Source organism: Drosophila guanche, unplaced genomic scaffold (assembly GCF_900245975.1).
Source record: "Drosophila guanche unplaced genomic scaffold, DGUA_6, whole genome shotgun sequence".
NCBI classification, from domain to species: domain Eukaryota; kingdom Metazoa; phylum Arthropoda; class Insecta; order Diptera; family Drosophilidae; genus Drosophila; species Drosophila guanche.
The window spans coordinates 835,829-856,212 of record NW_022995754.1 but is presented as its reverse complement, the minus strand read 5'-3'; the positions used below and the strand labels follow the sequence as shown (position 1 = coordinate 856,212).

The following is a 20,384-nucleotide window of genomic DNA, read 5'->3' as shown; positions in this document are numbered from 1 at the left end:
ATGTGTGGGGAAAGACAACAAAATGTTGGCTTGGCAAATGCCACTGGAATTTCCATCATTATCCCTACAAAAAAAAGACACACACACACACACACACAGAATCAACTGCATTTTGGCCTTCGAAAGGTAAAACTCTCGCTCCAGGCTGCTGCTCTGTCGCTCTGTCCCCACAACACAACACAAAAGTTTATTAATAAAACGTTTTGCACTAACAAAGCACAAAAATGATACGCAGGTGGCAGGCGGGGGGGGTGGGTAATGTCATTGTTCGCGGCGTGGGGGATACCTTTGGAAGTAACTCGAAACTGATTCCAGCAGCTCCCAAATACCATTCCAAATCTCTCATGTTTGCATGTCCCCAACGAGTTTCTTTCCTATTTTCTGCCTTCATTTACCTTTTCCACTCCCCTTCGATGCATCAATGGGCACTTTCCACGTCGATAGCTTGCCGCTGGCTTACATGAGAATTATGTGTGTGTGCATTCGTGTGTTTGGCACGCTTTTTGTTGTGTTTATTAATAACAAAGTAATCAGACATTGTAATCTCCTCTCGCCAAAGCGTATTACAGCAGTAATAACAATGGCAACCCCCGCTCCGCTCCGCTCTCTCTCGCTCTCCCTCTCCCTCTCTGATGTGCGGGTTTATCTTTGCCGCTTGGCTGTCCTTGAATCCCTGATTCATTGTTGCCACTGCGCCTCGGCAACGAACACGCTTCCGGCTCAAGTGGCAGGCAGCAACATAATCATCAGCAAAGGCTTTACAAATCTCTCACTCGGGCATTACACAATTTTATATCCATAACTCTACTCTGAAGCTGTTCCTTTTAGTGTTTTTATTTCAATTTATTCTTCTATTGATTTCGATTTACTGTTATGTCTCTCCCTCTCCCTCCCTCCCTCTCTCTCTCTTCTGTTCTTCTGCGTGTTGCTCTCTTCCGTTTTGTTGTTATTGTTTTCTAATTTTGCGCTTCATCTACGCGTGAATTATTTTTGTTTCCCATAGAACCGGTAATTGAAAGGGTATTCAATGGGGTACATCGATTGTTACATGAGTGTGTGCGGCAAGGGGGAAAAATGCATCAACTGGCAGCTGTAATTACTGTCAGCAAAGGGAAAGATTTCTCTTAGTTTTCTGCTAATATAAATCCTTCCAAAAAGTAGAGTATATTTCTGTTCCCATTGCATTTGTTTTTGTGTTTGTTTTTGCTTTCGCTTTTATTATTCTTGTTCTGTGCTTCTAATTTGACTTTCGCTGGGCGCTGATTTGTGCTTCAAAGCCGTTGACTGATTGGGATTTCGAGTTGATGGCGGAGAGCATGGATTTCATGAAGGATAGACACATCAGGGCAGGAGGCAGGCCTGATGCCTCGATGGCGTGTGCCTATGCCTCTCAATCATTTTGTTTTCTTTCGGTTTAATGTGATACAATTTCTGTTCGAACTCCACGTATGGAATGGCGGAGCACAGCAGTTTCTGTTTTGCCAATTTGCCGCCCATTTTGTATGCAAATTGGCAAGGCATTTGGTGTCAGTCTTGGCACGCTCTGTCCTCAGTATCCTGCCGTCCTTCCGCTTCCCCCTCTGCAGTGGGTCAAAGTAATAAAGCAAACAAATTAATTTGATTTGTTTTGCAGCTCAATCGGAGCCCAATTCCCTTTCGCCACTTTCCACATTGCGCATACGCCACGTGTAAGTGGTGTCCTTCGGTGCTTTATGCTTAAATGTTTAATGAGCACATTGAGCACATTATTGGCTGGCATTCCCCATTTAATTGAGGCCCATACAAAATATGAGCAAAGCGGAGCAAAACCTTCAAAAATCCAATGAATGAGCCCGCGAAGATCATTTGTTTACGCGGCTGTTAATCATTCCCAACAGTCGAACCATTACACAAATCGAATGTTTTCAACAATATTTTATGGCAAAGTTCGTTGGAGGGAAGGTCTCGCCTCGCCACGGCATTTCCAGCATTCATTTGATGGCAAATTTTCTCCAATTTCCAATGATCTTGCGCCCTGAAACACTTCAGACTTGTTCCCACTCTGCGAAACTTTTCTCCTCAGATTCTGTTCTTTTTTTGCTTTTTGCCTTTCTGTGGCTTTCACGTTTTAAAGAACCTTTTCTGTTGGCCACAGCAAGTGCACAAAAAAGGGAACTGTCATCCATGAAAATCCCAATCGGAGCGACGACGGGGCAGTGTCGTGGCAACAAGAAATTTCTGTTTAATTTGAATTTTTCCTTTGCCAATGCTAGTGTGTGTGTGTGGGTGTGTGTGGGTGTGTGTGTGTGTGGGTAGGCAAAGTTTTTACACAGTTTGTTTGGCGGGACCTTTTGCTTTATAAAGAAATAAGGTCCCAGCAGAGCAGAGCCAGCGGACTGGCGAGTAAAAAGTAAAATTTGCAATAATTATTTAAAACATTTGTGCCTCCATTTGGCATGCAGCTGGAAAGAGCGAAGCCCAAAGAGAAAACGTTTAAAAGGAAAACAATTCCTCAGATGTTGTTCTTTAATGCATACGAAATTATCAAATAAATTATCATCAGCAGCAGCAACAACATTGAAAACAGAGAGAGGGAGAGAGAGAGAAAGGGTAGAAGTTGTTAAGACAAACAGGTGGAAGGCTGAAGAAAGTGTAAAGAAGGAGCTACAAATTTCCCAAGAAGGCGCACAACTCAGTCTTTGTTTTCCTTGAAGTACTCAAGCGGGAATGTCTAAAAATGAACACAAATAAGTTAGAATTTTCGCTTGCCTTGGAGAGGGAAATGCTTTTATTATTATTAACAAAATATCACTCTGCGAATGCTTACATTCCAGCAACGCAACTAAGCGGGTAACTTAATTATTTTATTATGATTTGCAACAACACAGAAAAAATGGCGAGGCAGGCAGAGGGTAGAGGCCCAGCCACTACACTCCATTTGGCTGCTGTTTCTAGGTTCATTTCAGTTTCGTTTCTTTCTTCTCCCTACCCCACTCGCGCGTGTGTGCAGTGCAATGTTGGCTTTTGGTTAATTTCCATTTCCGCTACGCAAAGCCACGCTACGTGGCGTATGCGTAATATGAGAGTTTTTGTGAATTATTAAGTATACGTAATGAGATAGTAAATTTGTTTGGCAGCAGCACAGCATTCGTGTGGTTAGTGTCAGAGCATGAAAATTGCATGCACGAGGAGTCCTGTGGCGAGGAGCGGAAAGTGCTGCGGTGTGTGTGCGAGCCCAGCAATTAGTTAGACACAAAAGTTTACGAGGCAGAGGCTATCTCTATCTCCTGGAGTTTGGTGTGCCTCTTCCTGTTGTAGGACTTTTGTGGCTCATAGTCCCTGCCTGCTGCTGCCTGGTCTTAAAAGCGGACTTACGCTGGCTCATCAGGCTTACCGGACCTCATGGTCTGGCCTCGACTTTACGAGTCAGTCGGGGAGTCAGTTCCATAAGTTCTACTAAGCAACAACCTTTAGGCAACCAAAGTTTGCCCAGATCGGACTAAAACTTTCTGGATTACAGGTAGTTTATAATTGTACTTCTTGGACGCACATTTGTCCAACTTTAATACGGCTCAAAGGCAAATTAAAATACGATTTTGTTTAGGCTCAGGCAAAAATGAAAATACAAAGAAGTGGCCAAAGTTTTGGGCACATTTTCACAGAGTTCTTGTTGAAGTTTGTGGGCTGCAAAGAAAGTTAAAGTTAAACCAACCAATTGCTGTTGGCTTGTGCATCTTTTGGAGTGTATCTTTCGCTGTGCACCTTTGACATTTCGCTTTGCTATCGACTGGCATTCCAGCTAATCTATGGCCAATTTGTGTGAACACCTCACTAATTAGGGAGAATGTCATTAGGCCAGTGCGCTTCGACCCCAATTCATTCGATTTCCATGTTCAGCATACCCTTTCCAAGGGGTGTGCCCAGTGCGGCATTCCAATCTGTGCTTATTAATCAAATGTTTATCCACACAGATGCCCCCCCCATACATGTGTATTTCTTTTTGTCTGAATTTATTTGCGGAGAGCAGCTTTAATTAGTAATGGAATATGCTATTTTGATCCTTTAAAAGCCACATCCAATCAGCTGTTGAGCGTGTTAATTTATTCATGGAATTGTTTTTCCGATTGGCCCTCTCGACCGTCCTTCAGGAGTCCTGATTAGTGGGGGGAATCCTCCTTTGTTTGCAGTCCACGCACGCATTCAATGGAAACTTTTACGAATGGGAATCCTCCTCCATCTAATGCTCCCTCGCAAGCACTGGGTTCAATATGTTTGCTGCTGCCACAGCTCCTGCGGATGCCTTTCATTTTTCTAATCCGAGTGCCAGTTCTGGCTCTGGGCCATCCCTTTGACACATGAGATGGAACCACCCAGATACAGCAGGGGAAAAGTGTTCAAGTTCAAGCCAATTACTTTACACATCTTTATGGGGCCACTGCATGAGGATGTGGCGAGTACTAGAATTACTTCGCTGCGGCTTTTCCGGTTGCCAATTTAAACAGAAAAGAGCGCACAGCATTTGCCCGAACAATGAACTGAAAATGATTTGTTTCTGTTTACTCGGCGATGGTCCATGAAAATATTTTCGCACAAATACAGCAATGAAAATAACAGCAAATATACATGTACATATACATATACATATACATATGTTTATGTACATATGTATAAACAATCATAAACTTGGTGCTTTATTTGCTGTCTGAGCAGCGGGCAGCGAAAAATGCACTCGAAACGGAATTTTGCAGCGAATGTTTGACTTTGCGTCAAATGCAGCTCGCCTCGAGTGTGTGTGTGTGTGTGTGTGTGTGTGTGTGTGTGTGTGTGTTAGTGCAAACTGGAGAAAGGCAAAGCATAGTTAAACTCATTGAGTGCCCGAAAAACAATGTGAACCAAAGAGCGATCAAGTGGCAAAGGACTCGAAAAGTGGGAAAATGGGAATTCCTGAGAGTTTCATGAAGTGCAAGCGAATCTGGTCCAGCATGCCTTAAAGGAGTCAAAGGCAAGCTTTCTTGGACTCGACTCCTTTTGGGTTCCTGCAACTGCACAGATTTCTACCCATTCAGTGGCCTACAAGTGACAGCTGGCAAGTGTGGGTTTATGAGCCGCAAAGCCCATCAAAATCAATGTTTAAAGGGCAACCTTCTCACACACATGCGACATGGGGCTAGGACATTGAAGGCGAAGGCGAAGGCGAAGGTCTCGGTCCCAGCGTGGTGGCCTGGCCGTCTGCCAAATCAGCACTTGACATTGCCCAGCGTCTCCGGCTCGGACACTGGGATGATGCCCCCAAAGAGAGAGAGAGAGAGAGGGAGAGCGCATCTAATGAAATTGCAAGCAACACACAAAACAATGCAAGGGGCAAAGCCGCAGGGGGGGACGAGGGTTCACTGCGAGTAAACCACATAGTAAATATGCAAAAGGGCATGGAAATATCTGAGGGATCAGATAGGGCTAACGTCACCAAGTCGAATTGGCCTGGAAGCCAGCAGCCAGCAGCCAGCCGCAGGAGGAGCCACTGCAGGCACATGCAAGAGAGTACACGAAGGGGTAACGCATAAGGGGAGAAGGGTAAAGCGGATAACGGATAATGGACTTAAAGTAAACAAAAAGCCAACGGCAAACGGAACAACAGCTAGTAAAGAAGGCAAGCGAACAAAACAGAGGAGCAGAGGGAAAGCAGAAGAGCGGCAGAGAGCAAGCGAAGAGAATGGACCGAGGCATGCACCCAGTAATCCAAGTGGAATGGAGTGGTGAAGGCGCTTTGACCCATCTGAATCTTGAATCAACTTTATCTTCATACAATCCTTAATCGAATATTCATGCATACCTGGTGCGTGACTACCATTAAAATAATGTAAAATATATGTTGTGGGGAGGGGGGGGGGGGACTACTGAGTACTCCATAGTTGATCACGCTCCCTCATGGCCGTCTGTTGGGTTCACTGCGATACAAAGCACATGAACAACAATGAACGGCTATGACCAACGAGGGCCATAAACAGATAGCAGCAGGAAGGGGGGAAGAGAACAGAGATAGCATCTGGTTAAGGTAGGGCGGCGGATGTTGGCATTTCTCCGCTTGGTTTGGTTAACTTGGATCATGTCACAAATTAGTAAGTCATTTTGTTTACCCATTTAGCTGCCTTAAACTCGGTCCGTCGGCCGTTTTGTGCCCCAATAAACAGCATCATCTGACTGACCTCTGCCCTCTGGGAGGTCCTCCAGTGGCAGTGGCAGTGGCAGTGGCAGTGCCAGTGTTTTTGTTTGAGTTTTATTAGGATGCTCTTCACTTTCGGCTCTATTGCCCTCAATATATCTGCCCGTGCCACACAATTCCTGGTCTCACATTTCATCCGACAAGTGCTCGCACGAGCAGGAATATGAGTTCGAGGTATGAGTATGAGGTATGAGTATGAGTTCGAGTGTTTGTTCTGTCTGGCATTTTGGGCTTTTGGCTTTTGGTTTTGTGTGCTTCGATTTTTGGGGCTCTTTGCTGGATTTTTGTCTTAGGACATTTATGAGCTAAACAGATTTTGGCTCCTCGTGCCTTGGGGCTTCTTTACAACTCGTATTAATTATGAATGTTATTTAGTATCTCTCTGTCTCTGGATATTTGTTTTACATTGTTGTTTTTGGGTTATTCATAGATTGCCGCCCTATGGCATATTTACATGTGTACTGTACACTTTAAAGGAACATTTACTCCAATAACTGTCTACCTGTCAGTGTGTTCCCTTAGTCGCCTAGTCCCACCCTTCTTTTCGAACGAGTTGAATGAACAGTTTTTGCTGCTTATCTTTCCCTCGCGCCAGTCGGCTAACGGAAAGCTCACGCAGCTCACTATTGTGCATGTTCGTTCATGTTCACTGTCAGGGTCCGATTTTTCGGCAGACGCATTCCTCTATCTCTATCACACCCACACACACTCATTTATCTACCCCACACTCTCCTTCTCTTTGCTAATGAATTCGTTTCCAATGCAAATTTCCTTTCGAAAAACACCTCAAAGCGTCAAATGAAATGCAAACAAATATACAAAATACCGAAAGATGATGGTGCGTAAACAAAACACAGCAGAGACCAAAAAGCCAACGACAAGGTGCGTAAAGCAGAAGGTGAGAGAACACAGCCACTATGAGCAGCGTGATCCGAAGAGAGAGGGAGAACACAACACCTTTTGGAAACACCCCCTGGCACTGAAGAGCAGCATAAACAGTTCTCTGCTGCTAAAAATATACAAATGCACAAGGAGGGGAGAAGGGAGGTGTGCAAAGAAGAATACGCGTGGGTGTGCGAGAGTGAGAGCCCAACTATATTTATAGAGAAGTAACTGTAAAGACCTGTTGTGGGAATGGCAGATGGTGAATGGGGGATGGGAGATGAAAGAAGTAAAGCAAAATGCTAGCAGCTGTGTTGTTGCCCAGCTTAATGAATGAATATGCATGAGAATCCTCTCTCTAGTCTTCCCAATCAAGGTAGCAAAATCGGACTCTGCGGTTACCCAAGCTCAGGCAAAACAAATTTGTATGGAGTGGCAATGCCTTCCCACCTTCTATTCAATAAACCCTCCCCATTCACTCATAAAGTGTTCTTCCCTATCTGCTCCATTTACACATGTCGCCGCCTAATAAGCTGGAGGGCGAGCGAGCGAGCGAGCGAGCGAGAAGGGCGAATTGGCGCAGTTCTCCCCCTCATTAATTTGCTTCGCTTATCAATTTTTTGTTGTGTTTTTCGATTACCTTCTTCTTTTTTGTTTGTGCTGGCAAAAAGTTTATCCTGCCGCTGTGGCTGTTGTTCTTTCTGCTGGCACAATATTTGCCAGACCATTAGCGCCATTAACATAATGAATTGCCATTGTACTGGGAATATTGAATAGCGCCACGAACCAGAAACGATCCCCAAATGAGCCGAGCCAGAAACGAACCAGAAACCGCATCGAATCGAGCCTCACACTGTTTACCCGCCTTTTACCTGGAGAGGTATGCAAATATCAAGGGGCTGTGGGCGCCGAACGGGTTGACGAAATTGATTTAGAAATTTGAGTTATTTGAGAGTGAAGTGCTGACAACAGTTGTGCCATTTTTCTACCCAAATGCAGGCAAATAACTCGCAATCCATTGTCTAACAATGATAGATTTGTTTCCCCCGCTTGCAGTTGTACAAGTATTTCCCGTTCTGCTACATTTCGTGATTAATCATTTGATTTAGCCCACGAAATGGCGAATTTTTGATTGATTACCACTTCAGCTGTTGCCTGGATGCCCCCCAGGGCGTGGATGCTCCGTTCAACAGTTCAAGCCAATTAAAGCCGTTTCGCGGGTATCCTGCGATGAGTATCTGTCATCACTTGAACGTCTTCCTGTCAGGGATCTATGCATAACCTAGGAGACTGAGGTCTGGGGTCTCTGAGTGGCTGATATGCAGTCACAAGTGTTGAATGTTGGCGAGGACATTTATGAGCAGAGTTTTCAATTGGCGGGGCAACAGCCTCCGGTATTTCCTACTCCCACTTCCCGCAGTTTGGCTTGAGGAAACTTTTCTACTCTCCAGTTTTTTCTATGCGGAGAAAACTTTCGGCGACTTTTGGCACCGCACTGCAGCCTCTCCTTCCCGCTGCTCTCCTCTCCGGTAGTTCTGCTGAAAAGTTTGCCTAATTGATGCTGGCCTTGTCCAGCCTTTTCCTGCTGCATATTTGATGGGGACACAACTGAAATTGGTTTTCCAGTTACGATTGAGAGGATTCCATTGCGTGAGGGAGCCCATTCAGACCTAATGAAGTGTTCAATTGAGCAAACTCTGACCTTCATCAATGAACTCAGTCGATTCCTGCTATTCCACACAAACATCCACTTCTCATTTGGGAAATTAGGAAATATGACTTACAGTTTATATTATGAGCACTCATCCTCTCGCTCTTTGCTGTCTGCTCTTCTCGTGTCTCTGCGGGTGGCCGTGGCCACCAAAACACACAAGAAAATGCTCAGCTAAGTGGAAAACAAAGAACTTTTTTAATGGCAAAGTGATTCAGGAATTGTTCAACAGAAATTTTAGTTGCTTCTTGTGGGTACCCTGTAGTCGTAGGGTATACATTTTCAGTCTAGAAAAGCATTAAATAAAACATAAATATCATGGGTCTGTCTAGTACTTCCATATGCAAATCTGGTTGTGGCTCTTTGTGTTTTTGTTTTTATTATCAAAATCTCCTCCCTACTACAGCAATATTCTTTCCCCACCCATCTATCCTTTCTGGTTCTTGTTTTGTTACCCGATAGGCTGTTTTCGCGGCTCTGTCTTTCCAATTTTCACATTTTCACATTCAATTTTTCAATTTCTGTTTAACAATTTTCCAATTTTTCATTTCTCGTTTTTTTTGTGTGTGTTTTTGGCTACAACAAAACAATTTGTTTATAGCACGCGGCGCGTTGTGTTTTTGACATATTTATGCCGGTGGCCAGGCACTTGTGTGTGCCCCTGCCCCTGCCCCATTTACACTCTCTCCTTTTGTGGCATAGCCCCTTTTCCGCTTGCCACGCCTCCTCAAGATGTGCTGGCAAAGTTTTTTGCCCGCCGCCGCTGGCTAAACTCAAAAGCCGACAAAAGGCCAAAGACGACGATGATGTTGGGGAAATTCGAAGAGCCAAGGATCCCTGGGAGCCAAGCGGCCAAGCAGCAAAGGAGCTAAGGAACGGCTTTAAGACTCTGCTCCAGTCCCAGAATGGAAGTGTTTCCACGGACTGCTTTTCCCTTTTCTCCGCCTCTGATGGCTTTTCCTTTGCTGTTTTAGCTGTTGTCTGTGGCACAGTTTTCCTTTGAATCAGCCAATAATAAGGGGCATATGGACTATGAAGAGAAGATAGTCGGTTGAGCGATCCCAATCTCCCCCTCCCGCAACTTGATATTTTATTTTGCTGCTGCTGCTGCTTGTCGCTTTATTTGTGAGCAATATTTTCTGCCACCCATTAATAGCAGATTATCTCTCTGGCTCGTTATAATCTTTTCCTCATTTGCATTTACTTATCGAGTTTATTTTTATGGAAGCGAAGGGAAGAGCATTAAAAGTACGCTTAATCGGAGATAATTTCTTTACAATTTCTTTCGCCTGCGTTTTGTTTCATTACAAAAATTTCAACAAACAATCTGAAGTCGCTCCCTTACACTCTTTTGCTCTTTACCCACTCTTACCTTTGCAATCTTGCCCTCTCTCTTCCCTCTGCTGTCTTCGCTTTGCTGTTTTCGATGGGAGCGTCGCGTGTCTGGAGAGCATTTCGTGCTGCTCTTAAGTGGGCCGGCACCCAAAAACAAAACCCAAAAGCAAAGACAGAAAGAGAGTGAGACGCGGAGTGGGAGTGGGAATCCACAAAAAGTAGATACCGTATATTTATTGGCAGCGTCAGTGTGCGGAAAGGGAGTGAGGTGAGTGACGGAGGCGGCGGCAGCGGCTTATTTTGTAACTGTATTTTGTCGGCGGTGCGGTGGCAGATTTTGTGCTTTCGCAAAATCGAATTTATTGTTTTAATGCCATTTTCTGTCTCTGTCGCTGTTGTTGTTGTTGCTGCTGCTCCTGCCTGTCGAGCGCAAAAATTGGCAATTTGTTTAGAAATTAGCGCACTCGCTGACACTCATCCAGTTCAGCCTCGCTCTCCTTCTCTCTCTCCAGTTGTGCCTCTTCCTCTGCCCCTCTCTCTTTGGATATTGTTCCGTTTCAAGAGCGGCTCTCTTCGCTTTGTTGCAGTTGGAACTGAGTATTGGGCTGCGTCGGATCGCTGAAAAATCCACCGTAAACTCCGTCAAAGATTATCCAATAGCTTCGGCACCCGAAGCTTCACTTCCTTCCTGTTTCTGTTACAATGTAAAATGAAAATAAATTTCCTCTTCATTTTCCCCTATCTAATACTGTTTATTGTCGTTTCAGCCACACCGCCATGAGCTCCACTGAGGGGGGAAAAGGAGTAGGAACAGCAGCGGGCGGTGCTACGGGTGGGGGCCACATCTTTCGCTCGCTGTCGTCGGAGAGCCAAAAACGGGAATGGTCCAAGCGACTATCACTCAGGGGAATGCGTCATGGAGCGGGAGGAGCAGCAGCTGGACCAGCGACAGGCCTGTCCACAGGAAAGGAGGTAAGCTAATTGTCCGACCAACAACCTGCCTCACTTGCAGCAAGTTATATTTAATGCAAACTAAAGAGCAGACAATCAAAGGAAGGCACTGCCTTGCCTTCTCTTTAATATAACTTGATTAACCCACACTCCTTCCCTCTCACACGACACGCACAATAATTACTTTAAGTACTCAATCCTCTGCTTCGATTCTCCCTCTCTCTCTCTCTCTCTCTCTTTGTGTCTCTTTGTGCAGGAAAGCAAACACAGAAAATTCTTTAGCCGCTCGGCCTCGCTGAAGCAGTCGGGCAGCGGCATCAGCCAGCAGACCTCCATGGAGCTGCATGTGCCCGGGCAGGGTGGGGCGTCGTCTCCGCAGACCCAGAGCCAGACCCAGACCCAGACCCAGCCCTCGACGCCCAAGAAGTCCAATTGGGAGGTGATCGAACATTTCAATACGAGTGCCAAGGGAGGCAAGGCCATGGTTAGCAGCAGTTTGATTGCGGTAAGTCTGTAGGGTGGAACATGCCCCAAGTCCCAAGCCCCTGCTGTGGGGCATCAATTAATTTGCCATCCTAATGGACAGGCCGTCGATTGCAGGCCAATCCTTGCCTGCTGCTGTGCTTGTCCCTCAGCTCCCTCCTCCTCCTCCTCCTTCTCCCCTTGTGGCGGCTGCTGTTGCTGTCCCCTCGTGGGATTTAAATATTTAATTCGATTTGGAACTGAATTTAAATACACTTTTATTGATGAGGCAAGCTGCCAGCGCGAGAGGAGCAGGAGACAAATGTATATTTAGAGGGCACCTTTTTTTTACTTAATTAAGTTTATTATTTAAGCCGAAATCGATTCCCCCTAACTGTGCTCCAGGGAGTGCTTAGGGTCTTGGACCAAGAACTGGTTGAACGCCGCTCCGTTGTGCGGTTTCTTGAGTGCAAGGCCAATATTTTAAAGTGAAACTTGAGGGAATTCCCCAACGGATTCCTGGATAGTTGGTACATGTTTGAAAGCCCATTTGGGGCCGTTAAAGCACTCTGCACTCTTCTGTCTGTCTGTCTGATTTAGTGCCTGCTGAGATGGGAGCTGCGAACGCTCTTCACAGATTCAAGATTCAAGATTCAAGAGAATTTTGCCCAGCCTCGTCTCCTCGTCTGCTCGCTTTTATCCATTTCTTTTGCAGTTATTGTTCTGCATGGAAAATGTTACCTGTTTGTAATGCAAACTAACGAGCGATGTCCTGCAGAACATCCTGCTGCTGCTGAACGCACACAGCTGCTAAGCTGCTGACATGCACACAAGGGGCCACTTAGCAACTGCACACAGGAGTGTGTGTGTGTGTGTTGGCTCTATTTGCGCTCGTTGTCAAGAGTCAATTGACAAAGTTTAACAAATTGAAAAGGCAGCAGCAGCAGCAGGCAGGCAGGCAGGCAGGCAACAACTGCAAACGAGCGAAAGGAGAGCTGGGAAAAAAATCATTTCTGGCATTTAAATGGGCGGCAATTTGCTCCAAAACGCCGCGGGATACACATGTATCTAAGTGTGTGTGTGTGTGTGGGTGGCAAAACGTTTAGAGTCGATTGTTTGCCTGCGAACAAAAATCATAGCCTACTTATGCGGGCGGGCAGGCGAAAACATCAATTTGTAAACATTTTTATGAGCAATTGAAGTCAATTATGATGGCATAAATATACATGATAAATATCCAATTAATCTGTACACATTTCGGGCTCCGAATCGACTGGCTTAAATGTGAGAATTCGCTTTAAAAAGGCCAAACAATTGGCATTCGATTATTATATTTATTATTGTAAATGAATCTACATACATATGACTCAATGTTCATTATTCTTGCTACCCTCAGGCGGGCATTACGCGTTGCAACATTGACGAGTCCATTGACTCGACGAACTCGAGCTCCACCTGCCACAGTCCCATGATCTATCAACGTGACGAGACGCAGCTGCTGCAGCAAGGTAAGTTCCCTTTTGCCTAATAAGAAAACGTTTACCCTTCCCCCACACAAAGTGGGCTACTGAGGGTCAATCAAAATGCCAACATGCTCGCACATGGCTGCTCCTCTCCTTCTGCATCCTTCTCCCACATCGCTCAAACTGTCACAAGTTGATTGTCATTGTCATATTGAATTTGACGAGGCTACTTTGTGCCAGTCCCCGCATCCGCATCCGCATCCGCACCGCACAGCCTCACGTCTCACGTCTCACGTTGCTCTGCTGGCTTCTCGTTTCATTGGCATTTCACTCACATATCGCCGCCTCCTTGCTGGCTCCTTGCTGGCTGCCTCAACCTCTTTCCCATTTCCATTTCCAATCTGCTTCAGATTTATTTTAGTTGTGTTTTCTAGGAAGGAACTCTCTGCGTTCGCCTTCGCCTTCGTTTGGTTTCCCTTTTCGATAGATGTACTACGACGATGCGTAGATTTACATAATCACGTTTGGCATTTATTTATTGATGCATATAAAAACATATTCCCAGCATTGTGCTTCCTTGTGCTCCCCAGCCTCTCATCCCTTCTCTCTCTCTGCCTATGTGCTTGAGGTTTTTCCTCTCCTTTTCTGCTTGTTGTCCTTGTTGCTTTGTGGTCAGAACACGGGACAGTTGAATGATTTTAATATGACGATTTGGCCGACAGTCTCCATTTTACAATAGAATATTTTATGGCTTTGTGTGTGTGTGTGTGTGTTGCACTTGAAATCAAGGCTTCCCGTTTCTCGTTTTACTCGCACTCCACAGGGAGAACCAGAGAGAGTGGGAGAGAGAGAGAGAGAAGTGCCAGAAGCAGTCAATGGATGGGAAAATCGAAAATGTGTGTACAACACGTTAGGCGAACGAATTGTCCTCAATGTCACAATGGTGCCCAGGAGTTGTGGCACATCGAAGGAGCAAACAGAGAACGAAAGCTGCCAGCAATCGCAGTTTGCTTACCAACACTGGTCATCAATGTTGACGGATGGATTAACGGGCTGTGCCGATAAGTGTTTTGGGATGCTGTCATTTAGATTATCAAGAATACTTCTTAGCGTTTAACAACACTGTTTGCATCATCCACATAAATATTTGAGTTTTCTGAGTTTTCTTTCATTACAACTCTGTAGTTAGACTTTCCGCTCCAACGCTTCTCAACACTGACAACCACTGGACTTGTCTCTCTCTCTTTAAGCTGCAGTTGATTGTATTTCTCTCTGTTTTGCAATCGAATGGAGTCCTTTAGGACAACTGTCTCCAACCAATCTCCAAGCCAATCCACAATCAAATCTCTCTATGCAAAAACTCTCAAATTTCATGCTGATTCGGATTTGGATGCCTGCCATCGGCGCTGTAATCGATGTTGCCAGCAATTTGCATAATTTTAATCTGCTTGTGCAGTCGGCCGACTGTGAAGACCTGCAGACCGGATCCCCGTAATTATTTGCATTTTCGAGTGCCACAAATTCCAGTCTCTAATCATGTGCAGGGGCTAATTGCAGCTGCGATTGAATCAGATTCAAATCAAACTCTGGCTGCAGCTTGATGCACATTTATAATCGCTCTCTCGCTTCTGCTTTCAGGCGATGCCAACAATCTGGAGGCCAACAATCCCAGTCAGAGCGGTGCCGGCGCTGCTGGAGGAGGCACGGGTGGTGCTCTCAGTCCCAGCATTTCCTTCTGGTTCCGCCTGAATCGCATCATTCTGCGCCTCTGCTCGACGCATCAGTTCAAGAATCTTCAGGTAAGCAGGGAATCCTTTCTCTGACTTTTAACTTCCCAATGCTTGTCATCTGCTTAGGTGGAAATGCTGTATCAGCGTTACTTTTTGCGAATGAACCAAAGCAACACGACCCACGTGCTGGCCCTGCTGCTGGTCCTCATCCTGGCCCTGTCCGGCACTCACATCGTGTTCACCACACTGCAGCTGTGCCGCGGCGTCGGCGGCGGCGAGGGGAGTGCCCTCAAACTGGAAAGTCTCAGCCTGGACCCAACTGCCAATGGCAGTGGCAGTGCCACTGATGGAGGTGGCAACTTAACGACAACCACAATGGAGCCACCAGCATCGGCAGTCGGGCAACAAATTGCCAATGGCAGGCGCCTCCTTCCTGCGGCTCTCAATTTGAATTTGAATTTGAATCTGGTGACAGGTGTGACAGGAAGGCCAAGCCCCGATTCTGCTGACCGCGACCTTGATGATGATGATGATGAGGAGGAGGAGCGTAGGCAGCAGCGTAGGCAGAAGCGCAAACATCATCGACGCCTCCACAAGCATCGCTACAAGCAGAGGTAAGCGAAGGGACAGGGAAGACCCAGGTGATGGCAGGACTAAAGCGACTGAAAGGCGACTAACATTTGAGGTTTCTCCCCCAAAAATCCAATCAAACAACCTTTTCCCCACTCTTGGAGTATTGCCGTTCTGTGAGCTGATCCTGAGCCCATAAAAGTAGCCCAGAAGAAGGCTCAAATTGAATTTAAAGTCCAGGCCAAGCCTCCAATTGTTCGCTCAGAAAATGTTTCAATTACAAATCGAAAGCGAAACGCAAATTCAAATGAGGCTGCACCGGCATAAAGAAGGTCTGTCGGAGCTTCATTTTGGGGATGGCAATCCCTTTCAAGGCGGCCCCTCATCAATGTATTTTTAACTGGCCTAAATCGAAAATAATTCGAGACAGGAGCGGGCACAGGGGCAGCAAACAGTCGAATTTCGTTTACATTTTGATTTTCATGCCACAACACGATGAACATTCCAAAGTTTTGTCTCGACTCTGTTGCAGATTCAGAGTGCGAGGCAGAAGGAGCCTGCAGGAGCTGATTGTGGAGCCCGATCCAGGCTCGTCCGATGGCCCAACTGTTGCCCTGACTGAGGTTGATGAGGCAGATGATGTTGTGGCTGGCAGTAAGCGCATTACGTATACGCCGCGTGTGCGCGACAACAATGAAATTTGGCATGCGGAACGGGATGAAGGGTTGAACAGAACGTCAGTGGAAGTGCCAGCAGCAGCAGCAGCAGGACCTTCGCAGGATCATTTGGGGCACATACTCGGCGCACTTGTCATGCGGATTGACGAGTCCGTGCTGGTCTTCCTCATCGTAATGCTAATCTGTGGCATTGTCTACGGCTGTGAGTGCTTCAGCGTTAACTTAACCCTCGATTGAACCCCTTTGACGCTGGACGTGTCCTTTGTGCTTGCAGTTCTGCTGTGCATCCTGGCCAAGCCGGCCATGAACGAGATCTTTCTGGTGCTGGTTTCGTATGTGATATTGGGCACATTCCTGGCCATCGAGGTGGCCGTCAGCTACGCCATGCAGCCCAGGTTGGCCCCCAATTAATCATTCGCACATTCATTCATCATCCTCAATCAAGAATCATCCTGAGCCACATCTGGTGTCCTTTGTTCTAACCAAGAGCACACGCTGTGTGCCTTCTCTTTGTGCAGCAAGTCCTTCAATGGCAGCGCCTGCAGCATCGTCCTCATCTACATGACCTACACCATGCTGCCGCTCCGCCTGCGGGAGGCTCTGATCGGAGGAGTTCTGCTGAGTGTCGTCCATCTGTACACCTGCCTGAGGCTCACGACGCTCGCAGCAGAGTCTCGGCTGACTCCCCTCAAATGGGAGGAGGTGAGTCCACTCTCTCCTCTTGCCTTGTGCTGCTGCTGTGTGTCTGCTGCCCAATGGGGCATCCATCAACAGGCATTTCGGCAGTTGCCACAAACAATAAAAGTGAAACGTTAAAGAACACGCAGCAGAGAGTGGCACAGGGGGGGACAGCAGAGCTCTCCCAGCGGGTAGGCCATAAATGAAATCGAGAATGCTTCGACGCTGCTCCTGCTGCTCCTGCTGCTCCTGCTGCTGTCCTTAAAGACAATCCTCCACTGTTCAATCTGCAATCTCTTCCTGCAGCTTCTCTCCACGGTGGTGGCTCTGCTGCTGGCCAACCTCACCGGCGTCTACACCCACTGGCCGAAGGAGAAGGCACAGCGCAAGGCATTCATTGAGACGCGGCAGTGCATCGAGGCGAGGCTGCGGACACAGCGCGAGAATCAGCAGCAGGTGAGTGGCTAGGGCAGCACACAAATGAACACAACAGAGGACGTGTTTGCATCAAACGGAATCCTGAAAGAGCACAGTCGGGGACCACCAACTGCTTTGGTCCTTAAGCTGCTGTTTGGTTGGCCTTTTGATGGCTGAGAGCTTTCGGCATCACAGCCCACGCCCTATGATTTGGCATCACCTTTTGATGGTGATGCCTCCAGAGTTCTCTCAACTGTAGTTCTGCTGGAGCTGCAGGAGCTTGTCTGCCGACTAGCAGATATCCATTACAACTTTTGTCCTCTTTCCTCGTTTGTTGCAGGAACGCTTGCTGCTGTCGGTGCTGCCACGACATGTGGCCATGGAGATGAAGGACGATATTGCTGGCCAGCCACGTGACACACAGTTCCATAAGATATACATACAGCGACATGAGAATGTCAGGTAAGTGTCCCCCCCCCCCCCCCCCCCCCCCCACCATCTACATCAGTATTAGTGTGTGTGTGTGTGAATTTATTTGCATGCAAAGTCAATAAATTGATCGACTGAGAAGCGACTCTCTGAAGCGTCTGTTCGCCGTGTGTGTGTGTGTGTGTGTGCGGCGCAGGCAAATGAATTGATATGCAAAAAGCAAAAGAAAAAAGAAACACACACACACACACAGACAGTGGGAGCACTCAACGTGGCAGGCACCTGTTTGAGTCTGTCTTTCCTCTGGCAGGATGCTCTTTTTTGTGGCAGGATTGTGGCAGGAGAATTCTCGCAAAAGTTGCCAGTAAATTGGGGGAAATAGCTATGGAATATTCACTATTTAAACCTCCAAACCCAGGAGACTTCTCTGCCAGAAAATGCTTTTAATTTCACTCCATTCCTGCTGGAGCCATTTCCCTCTTTGCAGAGTATTCCAAATTCTTCATTCAGCTTTCATTTTGCTCTGTTTGCTTTTGCTCAAACATTTTGTATTCAATTACGCGCTGAGCCGCCTAAGCCTAAGCCTAAGCCTAAGCCCTTCTCCGTTACGAGTCGTAAAATCAGCGGAAAGTAGCAGCGAAAAACACGCAGGGGCACGGGCAGTCGGGAGTGGAGCTCCAACGGAGCTCTGTCAACACATGGACTGCTCCTGCGTGCAAGTAAAGGATTTGACAAAGAGGGAAAGGGGAGCTAATGTAGTGAGTAGCAACTGCAGAGGGGAAGGGAGTTGAATATATTAAAAAATTCCATTCAAGCAGCTCTTAAGATTACAGTGGAAGATGCCACAAATGGACGGGGAAGAAACAAGACAAAAGTTGCCTCAAAACAGATGAATTCTCAGGCAGTTGTTACTCCATTCCCAAAGAGTCCTTACTGCACACACGCAGCGTATCCTGCAACAGAAACTGAGCCCCCGAGACTTGTACCAACATCGAGTCGAGTCCGAGTCCGAGTCCGAGGGAACCGCAAGTTTTGTAGTATGCGAGTTGCGTTTTGCTTTTTCTTTTGTTGTTTGCCTCACTTTTACCCTCTCACTCTCTTGCAGCATTCTCTTTGCGGACATTTGCGGTTTCACCAGCCTCTCGGATCAGTGCACCGCAGAGGAACTGGTGCGTCTGCTGAACGAGCTCTTTGCCCGGTGAGTGCGTGCCCTCCATCCAGCCATCTGCCACGAGTAGCTTGGAGGCTGGAGGCTTGTGGCAATAATTAATGGCGGGAGGACTCCTGCCAGACAGAGCTTGCGGCTGTATTAATTGCTTCGAGCAGCCTCATCAAAGTGGACAAGTGGGCGCAGTGGCTGGATGGATTCCACTTGCTTAAACGCTGCCTTTAAAGGCGCAGCTTGAAGTACTTGCCTCCTCACTGGCTGTGCGGTTCGATTTCCCGTTTGACTTTCATTTTCATTTCCCGTCTCTGCTTTCCCTCTCTCTGTGTCCCGTGTGTCCCGTGTGTTGCAGCTTTGATCGATTGGCTGCGGAGCATCATTGTCTCCGCATTAAGCTGCTGGGCGATTGTTATTATTGTGTCTCCGGTCTGCCGGAGCCAAGGCCGGACCACGCCCATTGTGCTGTGGAAATGGGACTCGATATGATTGACGCCATTGCGTGAGTATCGCCCCATGCCAGGACACAACACAACACAAAGGGATCTATCTTTTGATGTACTGATGTATCTTGTATCTGTTTCTAGGCTCGTTCGCGAGGTGATGGCCGTCAATGTGAACATGCGAGTGGGCATCCACACGGGCCGCGTGCACTGCGGCGTCCTCGGCCTGGTCAAGTGGCAGTTCGATGTGTGGTCCAACGACGTGACCCTCGCCAATCACATGGAGAGCGGCGGCATTCCCGGGTAAGTCCTTCAATTAATTACGGCGGGGCGCCCATTGTCTTGGGACATCTTGGGCTAAATCCCATTCAATTTCATTTCATTTCATTTCATTTCGGAGCCGCCATTGCAAATCCCATTCAATCCATTGAAAATCCCCATTTTTGGTCAGTTTGTGTGCCACTTGTGGGTGACAGCTGTGAATAATGGCCATGAAAGGCAGTCCTCGGGCTCCCCTCCACTGACAAGTTTCTGGCACTTCCGTTTGTGTATTGAGCGCAATGTGGTTCGTGGTTTCTGGCACAAAACTTTCTCTTTCGAGCACCTTCCACCGATGGCACTTGAAAGTCCAAAAGTGTCGCGGCCACTCTTCCTTTCTTCCATCCTTCCGCTCAATGGGTGAATGGGTGAATGGGTGTGGCGGCCATTCGTTGTAATCGCTGTAATTGCCGCCGCCGCCTCAGCACACACACAAATTTAGCATGCGTCTTGCCGTGGCAGCCAGCGGGGCAGCCTGGAGCGGGTGTCAAGTTATTGGTAACTTACGAGTGGCTTTGGCAAACAGGCCCCCAAAGACCCCTTCAAGGATCGCCACCCAATCGATTATGGCCCACAAACACACACACAGAGAGCGAGAGAGAGAGAGGGAGGGGGCTCTTGTGTGGCATGTGGCACACCCCCGGAGCCAAACACCGAGACACCCACAAACGACCACTGATAAGTGCGCCCCGCAACAATATTTTGTTGCTGTTGATTCAGCTGCACTTGCACTGCGCTCACTTCAACACTTGAGCAATTTGTTTCTGTTCCTTGCATACCCTGGCGAGAGCAAGTGGAGCCAACAGAGGGAATGCTGGCATTGGGAAGAGCCAGAGAGAAAAAGAGAAAGAGACAAAGAGCGAGCATCGCTCGCTTGGAACGAGTGACAACTGAGACGTCTGTGTCCCACATTCACTGTTTCTGCCTGAGCGGATCTGCGGATCGAAGAGAGGAAGA

General features: G+C 47.2%; 1 protein-coding gene across 1 annotated transcript in view; it reads left to right on the top strand.

Moving 5' to 3' along the window:
- The window catches only part of LOC117589249 (adenylate cyclase type 6), a 30,068-nt gene that overhangs the window by 1,391 nt on the left and 8,293 nt on the right, over window positions 1-20,384 (top strand). The window contains exons 2-14 of the mRNA XM_034281022.1: window positions 10,895-11,099; window positions 11,335-11,583; window positions 12,937-13,048; window positions 14,642-14,802; window positions 14,860-15,347; window positions 15,836-16,182; window positions 16,255-16,375; window positions 16,499-16,682; window positions 16,965-17,114; window positions 17,416-17,537; window positions 18,610-18,702; window positions 19,022-19,168; window positions 19,254-19,412. Coding sequence (XP_034136913.1) covers window positions 10,905-11,099; window positions 11,335-11,583; window positions 12,937-13,048; window positions 14,642-14,802; window positions 14,860-15,347; window positions 15,836-16,182; window positions 16,255-16,375; window positions 16,499-16,682; window positions 16,965-17,114; window positions 17,416-17,537; window positions 18,610-18,702; window positions 19,022-19,168; window positions 19,254-19,412 — 2,528 coding nt within the window. The 5' untranslated portion in view covers window positions 10,895-10,904. The remainder of the gene's footprint in view (window positions 1-10,894; window positions 11,100-11,334; window positions 11,584-12,936; window positions 13,049-14,641; window positions 14,803-14,859; window positions 15,348-15,835; window positions 16,183-16,254; window positions 16,376-16,498; window positions 16,683-16,964; window positions 17,115-17,415; window positions 17,538-18,609; window positions 18,703-19,021; window positions 19,169-19,253; window positions 19,413-20,384) is intronic.